The sequence below is a fragment of the Poecilia formosa genome, unplaced genomic scaffold (genome assembly GCF_000485575.1).
Source record: "Poecilia formosa unplaced genomic scaffold, Poecilia_formosa-5.1.2 Scaffold209, whole genome shotgun sequence".
In the NCBI taxonomy this organism is placed as follows: Eukaryota; Metazoa; Chordata; class Actinopteri; order Cyprinodontiformes; family Poeciliidae; genus Poecilia; species Poecilia formosa.
The window spans coordinates 165,947-183,858 of record NW_006800148.1 but is presented as its reverse complement, the minus strand read 5'-3'; the positions used below and the strand labels follow the sequence as shown (position 1 = coordinate 183,858).

At 37.9% G+C, this 17,912-nt stretch overlaps 2 protein-coding genes across 7 annotated transcripts in view; both read right to left on the bottom strand.

Moving 5' to 3' along the window:
• Positions 1-148: 148 nt before the first annotated feature.
• Positions 149-14,236, bottom strand: mdkb (midkine b). 2 transcript variants are annotated; one of them, XM_007567476.2, is made up of 3 exons: positions 14,132-14,236; positions 2,663-2,751; positions 149-498 (listed from the first exon to the last, which is right to left on the bottom strand). In XM_007567476.2, the coding sequence occupies exons 2-3, from the start codon at positions 2,748-2,750 to the stop codon at positions 293-295; spliced, it is 294 nt and encodes a 97-aa protein (XP_007567538.1). In that variant the 5' UTR covers position 2,751; positions 14,132-14,236; the 3' UTR covers positions 149-292. The 2 variants fall into 2 exon arrangements, with proteins under 2 accessions (XP_007567538.1, XP_007567537.1); XM_007567475.2 differs by lacking the exon at positions 14,132-14,236 and adding an exon at positions 9,276-9,380.
• Positions 14,237-15,783: 1,547 nt separating this feature from the next.
• dgkzb (diacylglycerol kinase, zeta b) overlaps positions 15,784-17,912 on the bottom strand; it is a 54,760-nt gene continuing 52,631 nt past the window's right edge. For all 5 annotated transcript variants that reach the window (XM_007567473.2, XM_007567474.2, XM_016679386.1 and 2 more), the window contains one exon: positions 15,784-16,653. In XM_007567473.2, coding sequence (XP_007567535.1) covers positions 16,537-16,653 — 117 coding nt within the window. In that variant the 3' untranslated portion in view covers positions 15,784-16,536. The remainder of the gene's footprint in view (positions 16,654-17,912) is intronic.

Sequence of the window (17,912 nt, the reverse complement as noted above, 5' to 3'; positions counted from 1 at the left end):
GTACCGTCAATGTGGCCCGTTGAGGGGGGCCAATATGCTGAAGTGGCCCTTGGTGAAATTGAGTTCGACACCCCTGATGTATCCTGTACTTTGAGATGTCAAATAAATTTCTATTAAAAAAAAATTATGACTTTCATTCCTGTAATTCTGATTCACACGTTGGCCACCAGGGGGCGCCATCCTTCACTTTACTGATCTTATCTTCATCTCCTAACAAAGTACAGTTATTACTTTAAATCCGTTTTCTGTCCCCATGTGGATCTCCTCTCCTCCATAAGACCCTCCCTTTGCATTAGTGACCCCGTGACCCCTGAGTGCGAGTCTCACTGATGTCCTTCTTCCAGTTGCAGGGGATCCTGCAGTGGATCTTGTCGGTGCGATCTTTGCACGTCGCCTCCCTCAGTCCGTCTCCACAGTCTCCTTGATCCGGCACACATTTCCCGTACTGGGTCTCTGCCGCGGTGCATTCAGACGGTCGGGATTTATCAGATTTCCCACCTGCAGAGCGGAGAAACGTCAAACCAACGTGATGACATCATCATCTGATTTAAATGTTTCTGCTTCCTCCATTCTTTTGGTTAATTTTTCGGTTCATAATTCAGAAAGGTCAATGTATTGTGACTATGTATGGATTGGGTAATGAATACTCAATAGATACTGTTTTCTAAAACTTTATTCAATTATTATTGAACGACCAGCCGACTGGTGTTTTATCCCAATTTTTGCTGTCGCCATTTTGCGGAAAGATTGTGGAGCGCCAAAATTAGCCATCAGCTGACGTAAACTGATTAAAAAAAATCAATTTCAGAATCAGTTCGAAAGGCTAATAAATAGACTTAAACACAAAAACGAAGGATATTATATCTATAATTTCAGTATGTTACTGAAAACTGTTGTAGTTCCAGTTGTAGTTTTTCCACATTAATTACCGTTTTTATTTCAGCTAGAATTTTTTTTTTTCTCAAATTTTTATCGTTTTGTTAGTTTCAGTAATAACAGTTGGATGATGCAGCTGGTTGATGAAGACGACTTACAACACAAAGTATTTGTTTTTATAAACAGTCTTTTATAAGATGCAGAGCCATGTTTATCCACGATGTTTTACAGAAAAGTCGACTTTGCTTCACTGAAATCATCTTTTGTTTAAGTCATTAAATTTGACTAACTATAGCACTTTTCATAGATCGTGGCCCAAATCCTGTAATTATACTCAGAATAAATTTGTTCAGTTGAGCCAAAATGAACAAACGTGCAAAATGATTTCTAAGTTCTGGATCTATGATGAATAACATTCCTTTCTTTAAAAGAAAAAAAAAAAAGAATCAGACTATTTGCTAGATTTTAGGTTTTTTTTTTATTTTCTCAACAGTTTAGCCACGTGACAAAAAGTTTGTACACCCCTGATCCAGGATCTCTGCCACTGACTTTTTCATAATTTCAGTTCTGTGGCCGTTTCCTGTCTATCCACTGAAGCAACTTGTTAACGAGATAATTGCTTCAATTAAACCTCTGAATTTTATTATTTGCAAAAATCCAAGTTTGTCACTTCTGGAAGCGGTTTCTCCAAACTTTCAAATAAAAATCATTCAGAAAGCTTGGATTTAGCAAGACTTCCCAGTTAATTTCTTTCATTTTTAATCAAACTTTCTGGAATGAGCCAAGTTTGATTAGCTCATTCTGATGAAGTTTAGAAAGATCTAATCATTCCAGTTTTATTAGAATGATTCTTTCAGAGAAACAGCAGCAAAAATTCAGATTCTTTGCTGCCGTTTCTCTGATTCAGCAGCAAAGAATCAGGGAAACAAAGACACAAAACGCCACGTCAAGACCTGAAACCTGACCTTCCTTCAGCGTTTGGGTTATAAAAGTTAAGAGCCTGTGGTTAAACGTTGCAAAAATAATTTATATCTTTAAGGTCATGTGTTCCAGTCAGGAGTTCACCTGCATTATTTTCAAACAGTCAGAAATGACCAACAAAGTTTTTAGTAAGAGTGAATTATAAGTTCCTCCGAGTTGGAGTGTAAATGTTCGATATGTTGGCTGACTGTGCTGTTATGGGGCGATAATTCACACATTCAATAATCATTTTAAATCAAAGTTTTTATGACTGACTCCTGAACGAAATGGGGCCGATCACAAAGTCTTGAGGGACTCCACCAGTCAGAATCTGTTCACACCTGGTCCAAACACGCGTCCTGAGTCAAGAGTTAAAGCGCGTTTCATATGGAGGAGGAGCTGGGGTCACAGAAAAAATAATAATTTCTCATAATTCTGACTTTCTTCCTCTGTATTCTAACCAGATCTGCACCTTGTGGAAACTATTTTGGTCTTTTAGTGAAATGGGACCGTCAGGGATCCATCAGCCATGAAAAACTAGTTTAAATACAACGAAAGTTTATTATCCTAATCCACAACTTGCATCATGGTCACTGAAGCCGGTTCCTCCCAGGTGCCCATCTCCCTTAAAGTCAGAATTTTGATTTAAAAAAGATAGAATTCTGATTTAAGAATTCAGAATTCTGATTAGAAAAACCCAGAATTCAGATTAATAAAAAGCCTGAATTCCTACAAAATGTTTTTATTTTCTGTGAAACGATAACTGAACCGAGCAGAGCAGCGCAGGACGGCATTTAGAGCTGATTGTGGTGCAGTTTTGTCTCACCTTTGTGATGTTTGGCTCGTTTGTTGGCCTCGACGGCGAGCGTGAGAGCCAGGAGCAGCAGCAGCGTCACTGAGAACAAACTTCGCATCCTGCAGAGACCAAAAGAGGAAGGGAGACACAGTCAGGGTCATCAGCCACGGAGCAAAAAAGGGAGAGATGACGGGGTCAGGGGGGGGGGAGGTCGTCTCCCTGCAGATTACTGAGCTGCAGCTGCTGGATGCGTCAACACAAACACCAACACGTGCACAGATGTACAGTCAGGGGGAGATGCCCCACTGCAGGGATTACTGAGCGAGCTTAACGGGCTCAAAGGGGGTCAGGGGCCCCAAGTCACTCAGATTCACAAAACAGTGAGAGAGAGTTCACAAAGAGACACAAAGCACGTTTACAAACCCAGAAAAATGGTTTAAAAGAGACGAGGCTGGCAAAGAGCGACGCGATATCCCACAGAAAACTTCAACAAGAGGAGACGGAAACAAAGACGCAATTAACTCCTGAAAAATGATTCTGAAAGGCACCAAAGAGATTAAATTAACACAAACAGGATTAGATTTCACTGCATAAACAGGCACACATAAAATACAGTTTATAAAGGGGAAAAAAGCTAAATTCAACCCAGTTAACCTCAACAAGATAACTCAAAACAGACCCAGAGAGACGAGTGATTACTAAACACCGACCCAGAAAGCCTCATATATTCTGCAAATATGACATAAAACTGGAAACAAGTTAGAATAAAAAAGAAAGAAAAAGACAAAAAGAGACGGATGATTACTAAACGCTGACTCAGAAGAGCCTCAAAAGAAACAAAACTGCAATAAACACAAGCAAATCTGACATAAAATGGAAAATGAAATGATCTGAAGCTGAAAAATCCCAGACACAAAACATCTTTAGAATCTCATTATGTTTTATAATGCAAAACAATGAACTCATATAAACCGACCCAGAAAGGAAGAAACATCGCAGACAGAATCAAAGAGCATGAAAAACACAGAAAACATGTCTGCAAAATTCACTAAAACACACAAGCAAAGCAACAAAAAACAGCCTAAAGCAGAGAAACTCAGTAACAGTGATCATTACTAAGTGTTTTCATACTGAATGAAACTAACATAAAATACAACACAGTAAGACAATCAAGGGAAAATGATTAACAATCAAAAGTTTTTGCCAAACAAGAAAATACAGACTTCTATAATCTGGATCAGAGAAAAGCAAGAAAACCTAAAATCTGCCATGGAGGCAAATTATTAAACAGTTATTGATCAGAATCAGGATTTTAGTACCAAATTCTGAGTTTTAATCAAAGCAAAAGTTCATGAATTAGCTGGATTGATGGGATTATTGACCTGAACCAGGTTTTATTATTAGAAAAACAGCACAGAAACACAATTTATAAAACATATGTTTATTGAAGATCTCACCTTAGTGAATTTAAAATGTATTTAAAGACACAGTTCAGCTATAAAATAAGACAAAAAGAGACAAGATTAAACAAAGTTAAAAAGAAAAATACTGAAAATTTTGAAAGAAACTGAGTCGTTGAAGTTGTGAGATTTCCAGGTTGAATCCCTTTGACATTCAATATTTTACAACAGAACCAATCAGAGCTCTTTAATTCATCACATGACTTTCAGGAAGCACATTTCAAGCTATTTTCTCCAGACTCCCCAGAAAAATTGTTCTGTCTTCCTTGTATTTGTCTGGCTTTCTTCACATTTTTCTCTTCATTCATTTTGCTTAAGATCTTCATTTTGGAGAACCTCAGGGTTCTGATTCGGAGCCCATATTATTTCTATTTAAGTGACTAAAATTGCTTTTGATAAACTATTTATTAGGTTTCTCTTATGCAGTAACTTTGAGGTTTCTGTTTTAAAAGTTGTTATATAAATACAGTTTTACTTATTTAAACATGTTAGAATTACCATCCTCTTCTTCATCAAAGGGGAGTAAAATAGAAATTATAAAGGAAGTAATGAGGTCACAGTTCACAGTAAAAGTAGACTATTTATTGCCCAGCATGAATTTGAAAAATGATAAAATTATGAATCACTTTTCAACCTTAATTTAAAAAGTTTAATGCTATAGTTTAAAGCTATTGACCTTAATGAATATTTTTATAGAATATACAATGTTGAAATCATAAAAAATATTGGGGTTTTTTTACACTACAAGCAGCGAAAAAGACATGAATTTTTCCTAACATGCAACATAATGATCACCAGAGGGTTAAAATGACACAGCAGCACAAGAGATGATAAACAGGAAATATTTACTAAATATTTAAAATAAATATTATCAGAAAGGCTAGAAGACACGGAAAGAGGCAGGAAAACCTCCAGCAAGAATGAAAACAAGAAGTGTTGTATTTTTAGCAAATTACAGGCCGGAACATTCTGTATAATTCATTTGTGTTTCCATATCCTACATCCTGTGTGTCACCAAACCAGCCAGCTGCAAATATTCATCCTGCAAAAAATGAGCAATCAGGATGTAAATAATGCAGCAGAAACACACAGGAACTCACTGTTTTTAGTTTAAACTGGCGTATTGGACTAAAAAACAGTCATAAATCTATTCAGGCTTACTATTTAAGGAAATATTTTAAAAAATTAAAACAAGCAATCAGAGCCAAGAGGGGGGTCTTAGTGCTGTCAATCATCCACGTGAATGAGCTGCTAAATGAGCTAAAAGTAGAGAAACAACTGACTGCTATAGGAAAACAGGTTGTCTGACATCAATGGTAGCTTTGCTAACTAGCCTTAGCATTCATGGCAGGATCTGCTTCTGTATAGAGAGGTTGATTGACAGCACTAAGTCCCGCCTCCTGGCTCTGATTGGTTGTTTGTAGTTTGCACTGGGAGAAGACTTTTTTTCAGATCGTCTGTCTCATACCAAACTGACAGTTTCAACAAATATTTAAAAAACATTTTTTTTTATAAAAGTTACATACTGCAACTTTAAGTCAATTATTTTAACATATTTTAGTCTCAAAATAATTGAAAAACAGAAAACTTTCAAAATTAAAAGTACAACGCATTAAGAATACTCACAAAAAGTACTTATTTTTTCTTTTTCAAAAAAGTTACTCCAGTAAATATTAGCTAGTACCCAACTCTGGTACTTTTTACTTTTACTTGAGTAAAATTTCTGTATTTTCTTCCCACTGAATGAAAACCAAACATGTTTTAACCAAAAATCCACCAGACACAGACACACACCTGCAGTGTCTGTTAAACTTTCATAAGTTTTATATGGAATGAAACTGATTTGGAAAAATTTTTTCATTTGCCTGATTTTGTTATTTTTGTTACTTGTTATTTTTGTTACTTGTATGAATTACTGTCATTTTGGTCCTGAAAATACCAAAATGTCAATTTAATTTGATATTTTGGTCTGTCTGATTATGTCATTTTTAAATATTAAATGATAATTTGATCAGTTACTCAGTACTTGAATAGACTTTTTACCAAATATTTTTTACTTGACTAATTTCTTGGACGGCTACTTTTTACTTGACTAAAGTATGTTGAAGTAGTGCTGCTCTTACTCTGTACAGATTTTGGGTACTCCACCACCAGAAGGCTCCTGCTGACAGTTTCTAACAAAATAATCTGATTTTTCAGCTTTGAAGCCCTCCTGTTGTCGCTTTAATCTGCTGAAGGCTCCGTCCGGCCGGACCAGATGGTCCAAACTGGGACCGGGTCAAATCTCCTCCTCCACCAATCTGAGGCAGTTTAAACCCAATAATCTGAGTGCGGCGGTGGTTGCAGGATTATGGAAGTGGGCTAATGTATGCAGAGCGTGTTGCGCCGCCAGCACACGTCCTGATCCGTGTTTCTGCGGGACGATGGATGCTTCAGATGTGAGCTGGCTCTTTGTGCTGGGAGATGACAGACTCCTCTTTCATGAGAGCTCTGCTTCTCTTTCACATGTCAGCTGGCCTCCTCGCTCCTCCTGCAGCCTTTCATCGAGAAAGAACCGGCTCTCAGCAGGCCTCCAGTCTGCTCCCTACCAACGAAGTAGAGGAGGAGGAGGAGGAGGCCGGGGCGGCTGAAAGAGCTCTTTAGACTCCCTCTCAAAAGAATACTGATTCACTGGAGCAAAACAAAGCCTCCTCTAGCCTGGTTTCACTTCTCTAAAGCTCAACACAGATTCCACGCCACCTCCGACGATCCCAAGCTCCCCCCACTGGTCCTGGGGCCTTCGCCTTCGTCCCTGAATGGGAGCCGATTAGCATGAGAAAACAATCAGATCTTCACATGAAGAAAAGGAAACGGGATGCTCCCTTTGGTTGGAGGGCAGGAACAACATTTAAAGAACTTCCTTCAGGAATCCTGAGGTTCATGTTGGAGAGAAAAAGAGTCCACCCAAAAAAAGAAGAAGAAAAAAAAAAAAAAAACACCACAAGAGTCCCACATTCCTGAAGATCCTGATCCAACTGGCTCCCAAAACACATCTGCTCTCTGAAACTTGCTCCATCATTCCTAAGTTCCTTCTTCTTCTCCAGCTAGAAACTTGAGTTTCCGAGAGGAAATGGTCTTAGTATTAATCAGTTTATGATTAACTGTTGATTAATGGTTCATTAGATTAAAATTAGTTTCAAAAGATTAACCAATAACTTCCGCTTAAACCAGTGTTTCTCAATCCTGGTCCTCACCGCCCCCCTGTCCTGCATGTTTTAGGTATTTCCCTTCTGCCACACCTGAATTGTATCTATGGGTGATTAACAGGCTTCTGCAGTACTTGATGGTCATGCAATCATTTGAATCAGCTGTTCTGGAATAGAGGCACATCTAAAACATGCATAGCAGGGGTGCGCTGAGGACCAGGGTTGAGAAACACTGGTTTAAAACTTCTTTTGGTGTTGCAGTTTTGCCGCCATCCAGCAGAGGGCGCCGCTGGTCATCCTGAAGCGCAGACTTTAATACAGAAACAAAGATGGCGGCGGGGCTATACCAGAACGGGAAAGAGAATCGGTCCAAACAGAGCTCGGTGAGAGCTGGAAAATGGACTTTAAGCGGTTCTGTTTTGAAATATAAACCACTTAACTCTTTAAGTTTCAAGTTAATATTGCTTATTCAGCTGTGCTCCGTCAAAAAAAAAAAAAAAAATTATGGATCTACTACGAAGACGAGGAAGTGGAGAAAAAAATAAACATGATGCTAATTAGCAAGGTCCGTAGTGAGTTAATGCACTTAATAAAGAGAAGAGCAACCAAACAGTAGCCTACATATGCATGAATATCTCTCTAATCGTGACGTATTAAGAGCCTGGGATATTTTATTCTTTTCCTCTTATTTTTCCAGGTGGCAACCTATTTGGTTCCTGTTTTGTTATATTTTATAAGCATGTCTAATTTTAATAATGTGAGTAAACAGCAATTTTCTGCTTTTTCAGTTAGTATTTAATATAGTGGACACAAAATAATGTTAAAATTTAATTATGTTTTTTAAAATTTAACATATTATGAAAAATGTGGCTCTTTATGTGATGGAAAGACATAAAGAGGTAATCAGAATTTTAAGAAAATGGCCGCTTATCAACTAATCATTAAAAAGAACCAATTAATTAATTAACTGAATTTATATCCTTATTGAGAAATCTTCATTTGATTAAAAGAAAAACACACAATCTGAGTCCAGAAGGTCAATTAAAAAACATTCATCTCCCAATTGTTCAGACGGTTCTGCAGGACATGATGGCAATTGAAGATCAGACTTTAAGCTCTGCAACAGATCTCAACAACTTTGACTACAAATAGGAAAAAAGCAGTTAATGTTTGTTTTTTTTAATACAGATAAGGAGGCAAGTTTTTAGCCAAATTTTCGATTTTTTCCTGCATTATTTGTTCCAAATTTCTACACAAAAATGACATTAAAAGTAATATGCTGTTACACTGGAATCTATGTATCTGTGTTTTAATATTCATACTTTGTCTGCTCCTTTACATCCTAAAAATAGAAATAAAACTTTACAAACTACTTTTCAAACATAGAAATGTTACATTTGTGGTTCTGAACGAGTTTTATTTTGTGTCCTGATAGGAAAATGGCTCTTTAGGAAATAAAGTTTTATATTCCTGATCTAAACCAACATTTTCCAAGAGTATTTCCTCAGCAGCTGCTGCCCAGTGAGTCAACATGCACGGCAAATATTTTCAGCTTCTAATTACTGGAGAGAGAAGGAAAGGAGGAGCTTTCAAATTGAACACCGTAACACATCCCACTTTGCATTCCTACTCATTTTTAATAATTTCTTTTTCCTTCATGTCCATTTTATCTCCATTCTTTCACTTCTTGTCTCAGTTTTTTCCTTCCTTTCACCGCTTAATCCCTGTTCTGTCTTTTCTGACCGTTTTTTTCCCCTTTAATTTTTATAAACATAATCAAACTGGAGCCAAATCAGGAATCAGAAACATATCTGAACGAACAAAAGAATCAACGATTAAAGCAGAAAAACTCATAAATTCCTTTAAAATGAAGCTTTTCTTCCCTGTAATCAGAGATAATTCATTAAAAATGTCCCGATGATGAACTGAGTGATAAATGCGGGGATGAAACCGGAATGAAACCTGAATCCAGAGCCGTTGGAAAAGCTGCAGACTTACGTGTAAAGCTCAGAGGAGCAGCCTGTCGAGCTGTGGAGTCGTCGCTTTCTGTCTCCGATTCAGCTGCAGTTCCTCAACAACCCCACAGACACACGCGCGCGCACGCACATACTTCGTGCACGTGCACGCCGCTGCGTACGTCACAGGCTGTAACCCTGCTGCAGATGACTACAGCGCGGATTTAATCTGTGTTTGACGGGAACGCCCGTTTGATACACATCGAACTGAACCGGAACTAAGTTCACTGATAATCTGGAACCGGCTCTGGGATCCGGCTGCTCACCATGGAGACACCGGCAGCAGACCGAGATCACACATGTCCGTCCGTCCCTTCATCCATCCACTTATTCATCCATCCATCCTGATGAAGTAGTACCAGTTACATTGATTATTTCACTTATAAAATGGGAAAAATTTAATTTAAAGGAATTGTTGACTTGAAACAAGCCAGTATATCTTGTTGAGAATTTACATCCAAGTTAGTTTTGAATTAAGACATTACCACTAGAATATAGACCAAAAACACTTGATAAGATTTTGTATTTTAGCAGCGTGTGAAGCACGGAGGTGGAAGCGTCATGAAATGTCTCTGAAGTTGTTTCTGAGATTATCTGGAATCTGGAAAACACTTTTTCATTGATATATTTTTGTTAAATTAGTGAAAACACGGTCAGTTTTTACCACAGGAACTGGTTTCCTGAAGCTGAGAGCGATCAAAACGAGTCATTTGTGTAGTTTTGTTGTGTCTGAAGGATCTTGTCCGGTTTTCCAGAGCGTCTGTCTCGACTCGCCCGGATCCTGATGGCTCAGTCATGCGTTCGGCTCTTTGTTCCCGTCTGCAGCTGGGAGCAAAGCGCAGCAGGAGGCAGCCGGGTCATTCAGCCCCGGAGGAAAACCTGTCATTATTCATGTCTCCTCCTCCAACTGAATTCCTGAAACATTCCCTTTAAAATCCCAAACAGGTTTGGACCCATCGTCCACTCAGCAGAGCCCAGGATGTTTCACCCACTGTAATCCCAGTTTCATCCAGCTGACTNTCTGCTTCTGTATAGAGAGGTTGATTGACAGCACTAAGTCCCGCCTCCTGGCTCTGATTGGTTGTTTGTAGTTTGCACTGGGAGAAGACTTTTTTTCAGATCGTCTGTCTCATACCAAACTGACAGTTTCAACAAATATTTAAAAAACATATATTTTTTTTATAAAAGTTACATACTGCAACTTTAAGTCAATTATTTTAACATATTTTAGTCTCAAAATAATTGAAAAACAGAAAACTTTCAAAATTAAAAGTACAACGCATTAAGAATACTCACAAAAAGTACTTATTTTTTCTTTTTCAAAAAAGTTACTCCAGTTAATATTAGTTAGTACCCAACTCTGGTACTTTTTACTTTTACTTGAGTAAAATTTCTGTATTTTCTTCCCACTGAAGGAAAAACAAACATGTTTTAACCAAAAATCCACCAGACACAGACACACACCTGCAGTGTCTGTTAAACTTTCATAAGTTTTATATGGAATGAAACTGATTTGGAAAAATTTTTTCATTTGCCTGATTTTGTTATTTTTGTTACTTGTTATTTTTGTTACTTGTATGAATTACTGTCATTTTGGTCCTGAAAATACCAAAATGTCAATTTAATTTGATATTTTGGTCTGTCTGATTATGTCATTTTTAAATATTAAATGATAATTTGATCAGTTACTCAGTACTTGAATAGACTTTTTACCAAATATATTTTACTTGACTAATTTCTTGGACGGCTACTTTTTACTTGACTAAAGTATGTTGAAGTAGTGCTGCTCTTACTCTGTACAGATTTTGGGTACTCCACCACCAGAAGCCTCCTGCTGACAGTTTCTAACAAAATAATCTGATTTTTCAGCTTTGAAGCCCTCCTGTTGTCGCTTTAATCTGCTGAAGGCTCCGTCCGGCCGGACCAGATGGTCCAAACTGGGACCGGGTCAAATCTCCTCCTCCACCAATCTGAGGCAGTTTAAACCCAATAATCTGAGTTGCAGGATTATGGAAGTGGGCTAATGTATGCAGAGCGTGTTGCGCCGCCAGCACACGTCCTGATCCGTGTTTCTGCGGGACGATGGATGCTTCAGATGTGAGCTGGCTCTTTGTGCTGGGAGATGACAGACTCCTCTTTCATGAGAGCTCTGCTTCTCTTTCACATGTCAGCTGGCCTCCTCGCTCCTCCTGCAGCCTTTCATCGAGAAAGAACCGGCTCTCAGCAGGCCTCCAGTCTGCTCCCTACCAACGAAGTAGAGGAGGAGGAGGAGGAGGCCGGGGCGGCTGAAAGAGCTCTTTAGACTCCCTCTCAAAAGAATACTGATTCATTGGAGCAAAACAAAGCCTCCTCTAGCCTGGTTTCACTTCTCTAAAGCTCAACACAGATTCCACGCCACCTCCGACGATCCCAAGCTCCCCCCACTGGTCCTGGGGCCTTCGCCTTCGTCCCTGAATGGGAGCCGATTAGCATGAGAAAACAATCAGATCTTCACATGAAGAAAAGGAAACGGGATGCTCCCTTTGGTTGGAGGGCAGGAACAACATTTAAAGAACTTCCTTCAGGAATCCTGAGGTTCATGTTGGAGAGAAAAAGAGTCCACCCAAAAAAAGAAGAAGAAAAAAAAAAAAAAAACACCACAAGAGTCCCACATTCCTGAAGATCCTGATCCAACTGGCTCCCAAAACACATCTTCCCTCTGAAACTTGCTTCATCATTCCTAAGCTCCTTCTTCTCCAGCTAGAAACTTGAGTTTCCGAGAGGAAATGGTCTTAGTATTAATCAGTTTATGATTAACTGTTGATTAATGGTTCATTAGATTAAAATTAGTTTCAAAAGATTAACCAATAACTTCCGCTTAAACCAGTGTTTCTCAATCCTGGTCCTCACCGCCCCCCTGTCCTGCATGTTTTAGGTATTTCCCTTCTGCCACACCTGAATTGTATCTATGGGTGATTAACAGGCTTCTGCAGTACTTGATGGTCATGCAATCATTTGAATCAGCTGTTCTGGAATAGAGGCACATCTAAAACATGCATAGCAGGGGGGCGGTGAGGACCAGGGTTGAGAAACACTGGTTTAAAACTTCTTTTGGTGTTGCAGTTTTGCCGCCATCCAGCAGAGGGCGCCGCTGGTCATCCTGAAGCGCAGACTTTAATACAGAAACAAAGATGGCGGCGGGGCTATACCAGAACGGGAAAGAGAATCGGTCCAAACAGAGCTCGGTGAGAGCTGGAAAATGGACTTTAAGCGGTTCTGTTTTGAAATATAAACCACTTAACTCTTTAAGTTTCAAGTTAATATTGCTTATTCAGCTGTGCTCCGTCAAAAAAAAAAAAAAAAATTATGGATCTACTACGAAGACGAGGAAGTGGAGAAAAAAATAAACATGATGCTAATTAGCAAGGTCCGTAGTGAGTTAATGCACTTAATAAAGAGAAGAGCAACCAAACAGTAGCCTACATATGCATGAATATCTCTCTAATCGTGACGTATTAAGAGCCTGGGATATTTTATTCTTTTCCTCTTATTTTTCCAGGTGGCAACCTATTTGGTTCCTGTTTTGTTATATTTTATAAGCATGTCTAATTTTAATAATGTGAGTAAACAGCAATTTTCTGCTTTTTCAGTTAGTATTTAATATAGTGGACACAAAATAATGTTAAAATTTAATTATGTTTTTTAAAATTTAACATATTATGAAAAATGTGGCTCTTTATGTGATGGAAAGACATAAAGAGGTAATCAGAATTTTAAGAAAATGGCCGCTTATCAACTAATCATTAAAAAGAACCAATTAATTAATTAACTGAATTTATATCCTTATTGAGAAATCTTCATCTGATTAAAAGAAAAAGACACAATCTGAGTCCAGAAGGTCAATTAAAAAACATTCATCTCCCAATTGTTCAGACGGTTCTGCAGGACATGATGGCAATTGAAGATAAGACTTTAAGCTCTGCAACAGATCTCAACAACTTTGACTACAAATAGGAAAAAAGCAGTTAATGTTTGTTTTTTTTAATACAGATAAGGAGGCAAGTTTTTAGCCAAATTTTCGATTTTTTCCTGCATTATTTGTTCCAAATTTCTACACAAAAATGACATTAAAAGTAATATGCTGTTACACTGGAATCTATGTATCTGTGTTTTAATATTCATACTTTGTCTGCTCTTTTACATCCTAAAAATAGAAATAAAACTTTACAAACTACTTTTCAAACATAGAAATGTTACATTTGTGGTTCTAAACGAGTTTTATTTTGTGTCCTGATAGGAAAATGGCTCTTTAGGAAATAAAGTTTTATATTCCTGATCTAAACCAACATTTTCCAAGAGTATTTCCTCAGCAGCTGCTGCCCAGTGAGTCAACATGCACGGCAAATATTTTCAGCTTCTAATTACTGGAGAGAGAAGGAAAGGAGGAGCTTTCAAATTGAACACCGTAACACATCCCACTTTGCATTCCTACTCATTTTTAATAATTTCTTTTTCCTTCATGTCCATTTTATCTCCATTCTTTCACTTCTTGTCTCAGTTTTTTCCTTCCTTTCACCGCTTACTCTCTGTTCTGTCTTTTCTGCCTGTTTTTTCCCCTTTAATTTTTATAAACATAATCAAACTGGAGCCAAATCAGGAATCAGAAACATATCTGAACGAACAAAAGAATCAACGATTAAAGCAGGAAAAACTCATAAATTCCTCTAAAATGAAGCTTTTCTTCCCTGTAATCAGAGATATTTCATTAAAAATGTCCCGATGATGAACTGAGTGATAAATGCGGGGATGAATCCGGAATGCAACCTGAATCCAGAGCCGATGGAAAAGCTGCAGACTTACGTGTTAAGCTCAGAGGAGCAGCCTGTCGAGCTGTGGAGTCGTCGCTTTCTGTCTCCGATTCAGCTGCAGTTCCTCAACAACCCCACAGACCCACGCGCGCACACGCACATACTTCGTGCACGTGCACGCCGCTGAGTACGTCACAGGCTGTAACCCTGCTGCAGATGACTACAGCGCGGATTTAATCTGTTTGACGGGAACGCCCGCTTGATACGAAATGCCTTGCTGCTGAAATGTGCTATGCAAATAAAATTTGATTGATTGATTGATTGATTGATTGATTGATACACACCGAACTGAACCGGAACTAAGTTCACTGATAATCTGGAACCGGCTCTGGGATCCGGCTGCTCACCATGGAGACACCGGCAGCAGACCGAGATCACACATGTCCGTCCGTCCCTTCATCCATCCACTTATTCATCCATCCATCCTGATGAAGTAGTACCAGTTACATTGATTATTTCACTTATAATATGGGAAAAATTTAATTTAAAGGAATTGTTGACTTGAAACAAGCCAGTATATCTTGTTGAGAATTTACATCCAAGTTAGTTTTGAATTAAGACATTACCACTAGAATATAGACCAAAAACACTTGATAAGATTTTGTATTTTAGCAGCGTGTGAAGCACGGAGGTGGAAGCGTCATGAAATGTCTCTGAAGTTGTTTCTGAGATTATCTGGAATCTGGAAAACACTTTTTCATTGATATATTTTTGTTAAATTAGTGAAAACACGGTCAGTTTTTACCACAGGAACTGGTTTCCTGAAGCTGAGAGCGATCAAAACGAGTCATTTGTGTAGTTTTGTTGTGTCTGAAGGATCTTGTCCGGTTTTCCAGAGCGTCTGTCTCGACTCGCCCGGATCCTGATGGCTCAGTCATGCGTTCGGCTCTTTGTTCCCGTCTGCAGCTGGGAGCAAAGCGCAGCAGGAGGCAGCCGGGTCATTCAGCCCCGGAGGAAAACCTGTCATTACTCATGTCTCCTCCTCCAACTGAATTCCTGAAACATTCCCTTTAAAATCCCAAACAGGTTTGGACCCATCGTCCACTCTGCAGAGCCCAGGATGTTTCACCCACTGTAATCCCAGTTTCATCCAGCTGACTCCACAGCAAAACATATAATCTTACTAATTTGTTGTTGTTCTTTTTGTCTAGTTTCCACTGCAAATATCTTAGTATCAAAAGTTATTTGAAAGTTAGTTTTGTCTTATTTGCACAGAAAAGGATTAAGGCAACTAAAAACAATTACTGATTTTAATCTCAAAATTCTTTTGAGAATTTTTCTCAGAATTTTGATTTTAATCTCAGAAATTTGACTTTCATCTCACAATTCTATTTTTCCTCTCAAAATTTTAACTTTTACTTCAAAATTCAGATTTTTTTCCTCAGAATTCTGATTTCAGTCTCAGAATTTTTAAATTTTTTCTCAGGGTCCAAGGTGTTGATTTTAATTAGAATTTTGAATTAGAATTTTCACTTTAATCTCATAATTTTTTATATTTTTTCTCAGAATTTTGACTTTAGTCTCACAATTTGACTAATCTCAGAATTGTGTAATTTTAGATGTTTGTTTCTTAATCTTGGTTACTTATCATTTAGGCTGAAATAGGGGAACATTCATCAGTTTTGCTTCATGAAAACCAAATAATTTTGTTGCCGACATGCTTTATTGCAGGTCACTCAGAAATGATGAAACCAAACAATCCTTACATGAATATCTTACAGTGATAAGAATCTCCTGACTGATGCAGAAGCTTGTTATAATCATCGGGCTGCTTTGGCAGAATCTGGATTCGGCTTCTTTTTAACAAACTAACGGCTTCGTGAATATTTACAGTCCACAGACATCAAAACGAAAGCGCTCCTCTGTAACAGACAGTAAAACATTAAAAACTCTGATTACAGGCAAAGTGAGTTTATCTCTACAATCTGATCATAAATATTTAAATTCATCGCTGTCTACATTAAATATCCAAACATTTATTTGTTTGCAGCGAACATCCAAAAGGTCACTAGAAGCTTAACAGAAGACACATTTTGCTTTATTGGATATGAAAGCTGCAGAAACATGAATGCTGTCGCTGTTGGTGGCCAGCAGCTGCGTCGCTCTCTCTGCGCGTCCTTGTGGCTTGAAAATAAAAACTAGTTTGAGTTTGTTTTAGTGTCCACAAGCCTTTTGTGTTGCTCAGTTCAGCCACAGGACAGAGCTTTCTTCAGGCAACCGGATTCATCAAGACGCCTCGTCTCTCATCAGTTAAAGCACAAAAAAAAAAGAAAAAGAAGAAGAAGAATCCATCTGGCTCCGACAGCAGAGAGGATCTGTTCAGTTTACATTCCGACAGACGGAGCTCTGTGGAGAACGAGAACAAAAAAAACCCAACAGAGCCGGGAGGAGAAAGGGTCACACTGCCGTCTCCTGGTCCTCTCTCTGGATCATCTGGTAATGTTGGCAGTTCTCCAGGTAGTTGGCCAGTTCCTGGTCGTCGGCCTTGGCGGCCCGATGTTTGGGAGTGTCGCCCTGAAAGACGAGAGCAACGGGTGGCTTTAGTTTATTTTATTTCTTCCTCTACAGCACAAACATTACAATAAAAATCACACTATTACATGTGAGTATTAGGAACATCCTAAAAAAAAGGAAAAAAAATTAAATTATGAAAATAAACTGGTACTAGAATAGTCAAATTATGAGAATAAAGGTGAAATAATATGAGAATAAAGTCAAAATACAAGAATAAAGTAACATCTTGAGAATGAAGTCATAGTATTGAGAGAATAATCTTAGAAGAATAAACTCATACTAATTCGAGAATACAGTCAGTATTATAAGAATTAAGTCATAAAATGAGAATAAAGTCATAATATTATGAGTAAAGCTATAATATTACAAGAATAAAGTTGTACAAAAATAAAGTTAAAAGTTGAGGTAATATAAATAATCATATGAGAATAAAGATGAAATATTATGACTATTTTCTTGTAATGCTATGACCTTACATATACTTATTATTTCAGTATATTCAGAACTTTATTCTTGTAGTGTGACTACTCAATTTTTTATTTTTTGTAGTGACCTTAATACAAACTTCACAAAAAAAAAAAAAAAAGTCACAAGATTTCTTAAAAACAAAAAAAAATCAAAAACACAAAAATACAAACCAGGTACCTCAATATTTTAAAAGTATTAAAAAGAAACAATAACCAGATTTGACTGTTAGACAAAATGGCAGGCTAACAAGTAGTGTTTAGTAATGACTTGGCTAATGGCTGTAAAAACCCCTAAGCTAACTGCTACGCTAATGGTTGTGTTAACTGCCAGGGGGAATGGTAGAGCTTTACAAGCGTCTGCAACCAGGTGCTAATAGATAGCTGGATAAAAAGCTAGGCAATAGCTAGCCTAGGCCAATATCTGTGGTTAAAGCTTGGCTAACTTCTATTGCTAGCTGAACAGTTAACAATGTACTTTATTAGAAGATTAGGTGATTAACTGTTGAGCCAAAATCTAAGGTAATGGTCATACTAACTAAAAGGTTAGCTGTTGGGATACTGGCTGAGCTACAAGCTATGCTAACAGGCAGGTTAGCAGCAGAAATGTGTTCTTCCTAACAATGATGAATGATTAAAGATAAATTGAGAGAAGCTTTAAATCATCTGATTTATTCAAGTGCAGTAACAGTAAGCTAACATCCAGGAGCTGGGAACCGTTCTGAACTCGAAAGTTAAAGATAACGTGACAAAATCTGATCTTTTCATCTGAAAAAGTAGCTTGAGGACAAAACG

What these genes read in the sequence shown, in the direction of transcription:
- mdkb (XM_007567476.2), bottom strand. Translation starts at nt 2,750, where the DNA reads ATGCGAAGTTTGTTCTCAGTGACGCTGCTGCTGCTCCTGGCTCTCACG. An exon ending in ACGAGCCAAACATCACAAAG is followed by an intron (nt 499 to 2,662) that starts GTGAGACAAAAC and finishes TCCGCTCTGCAG; the next exon opens with GTGGGAAATCTGATAAATCC.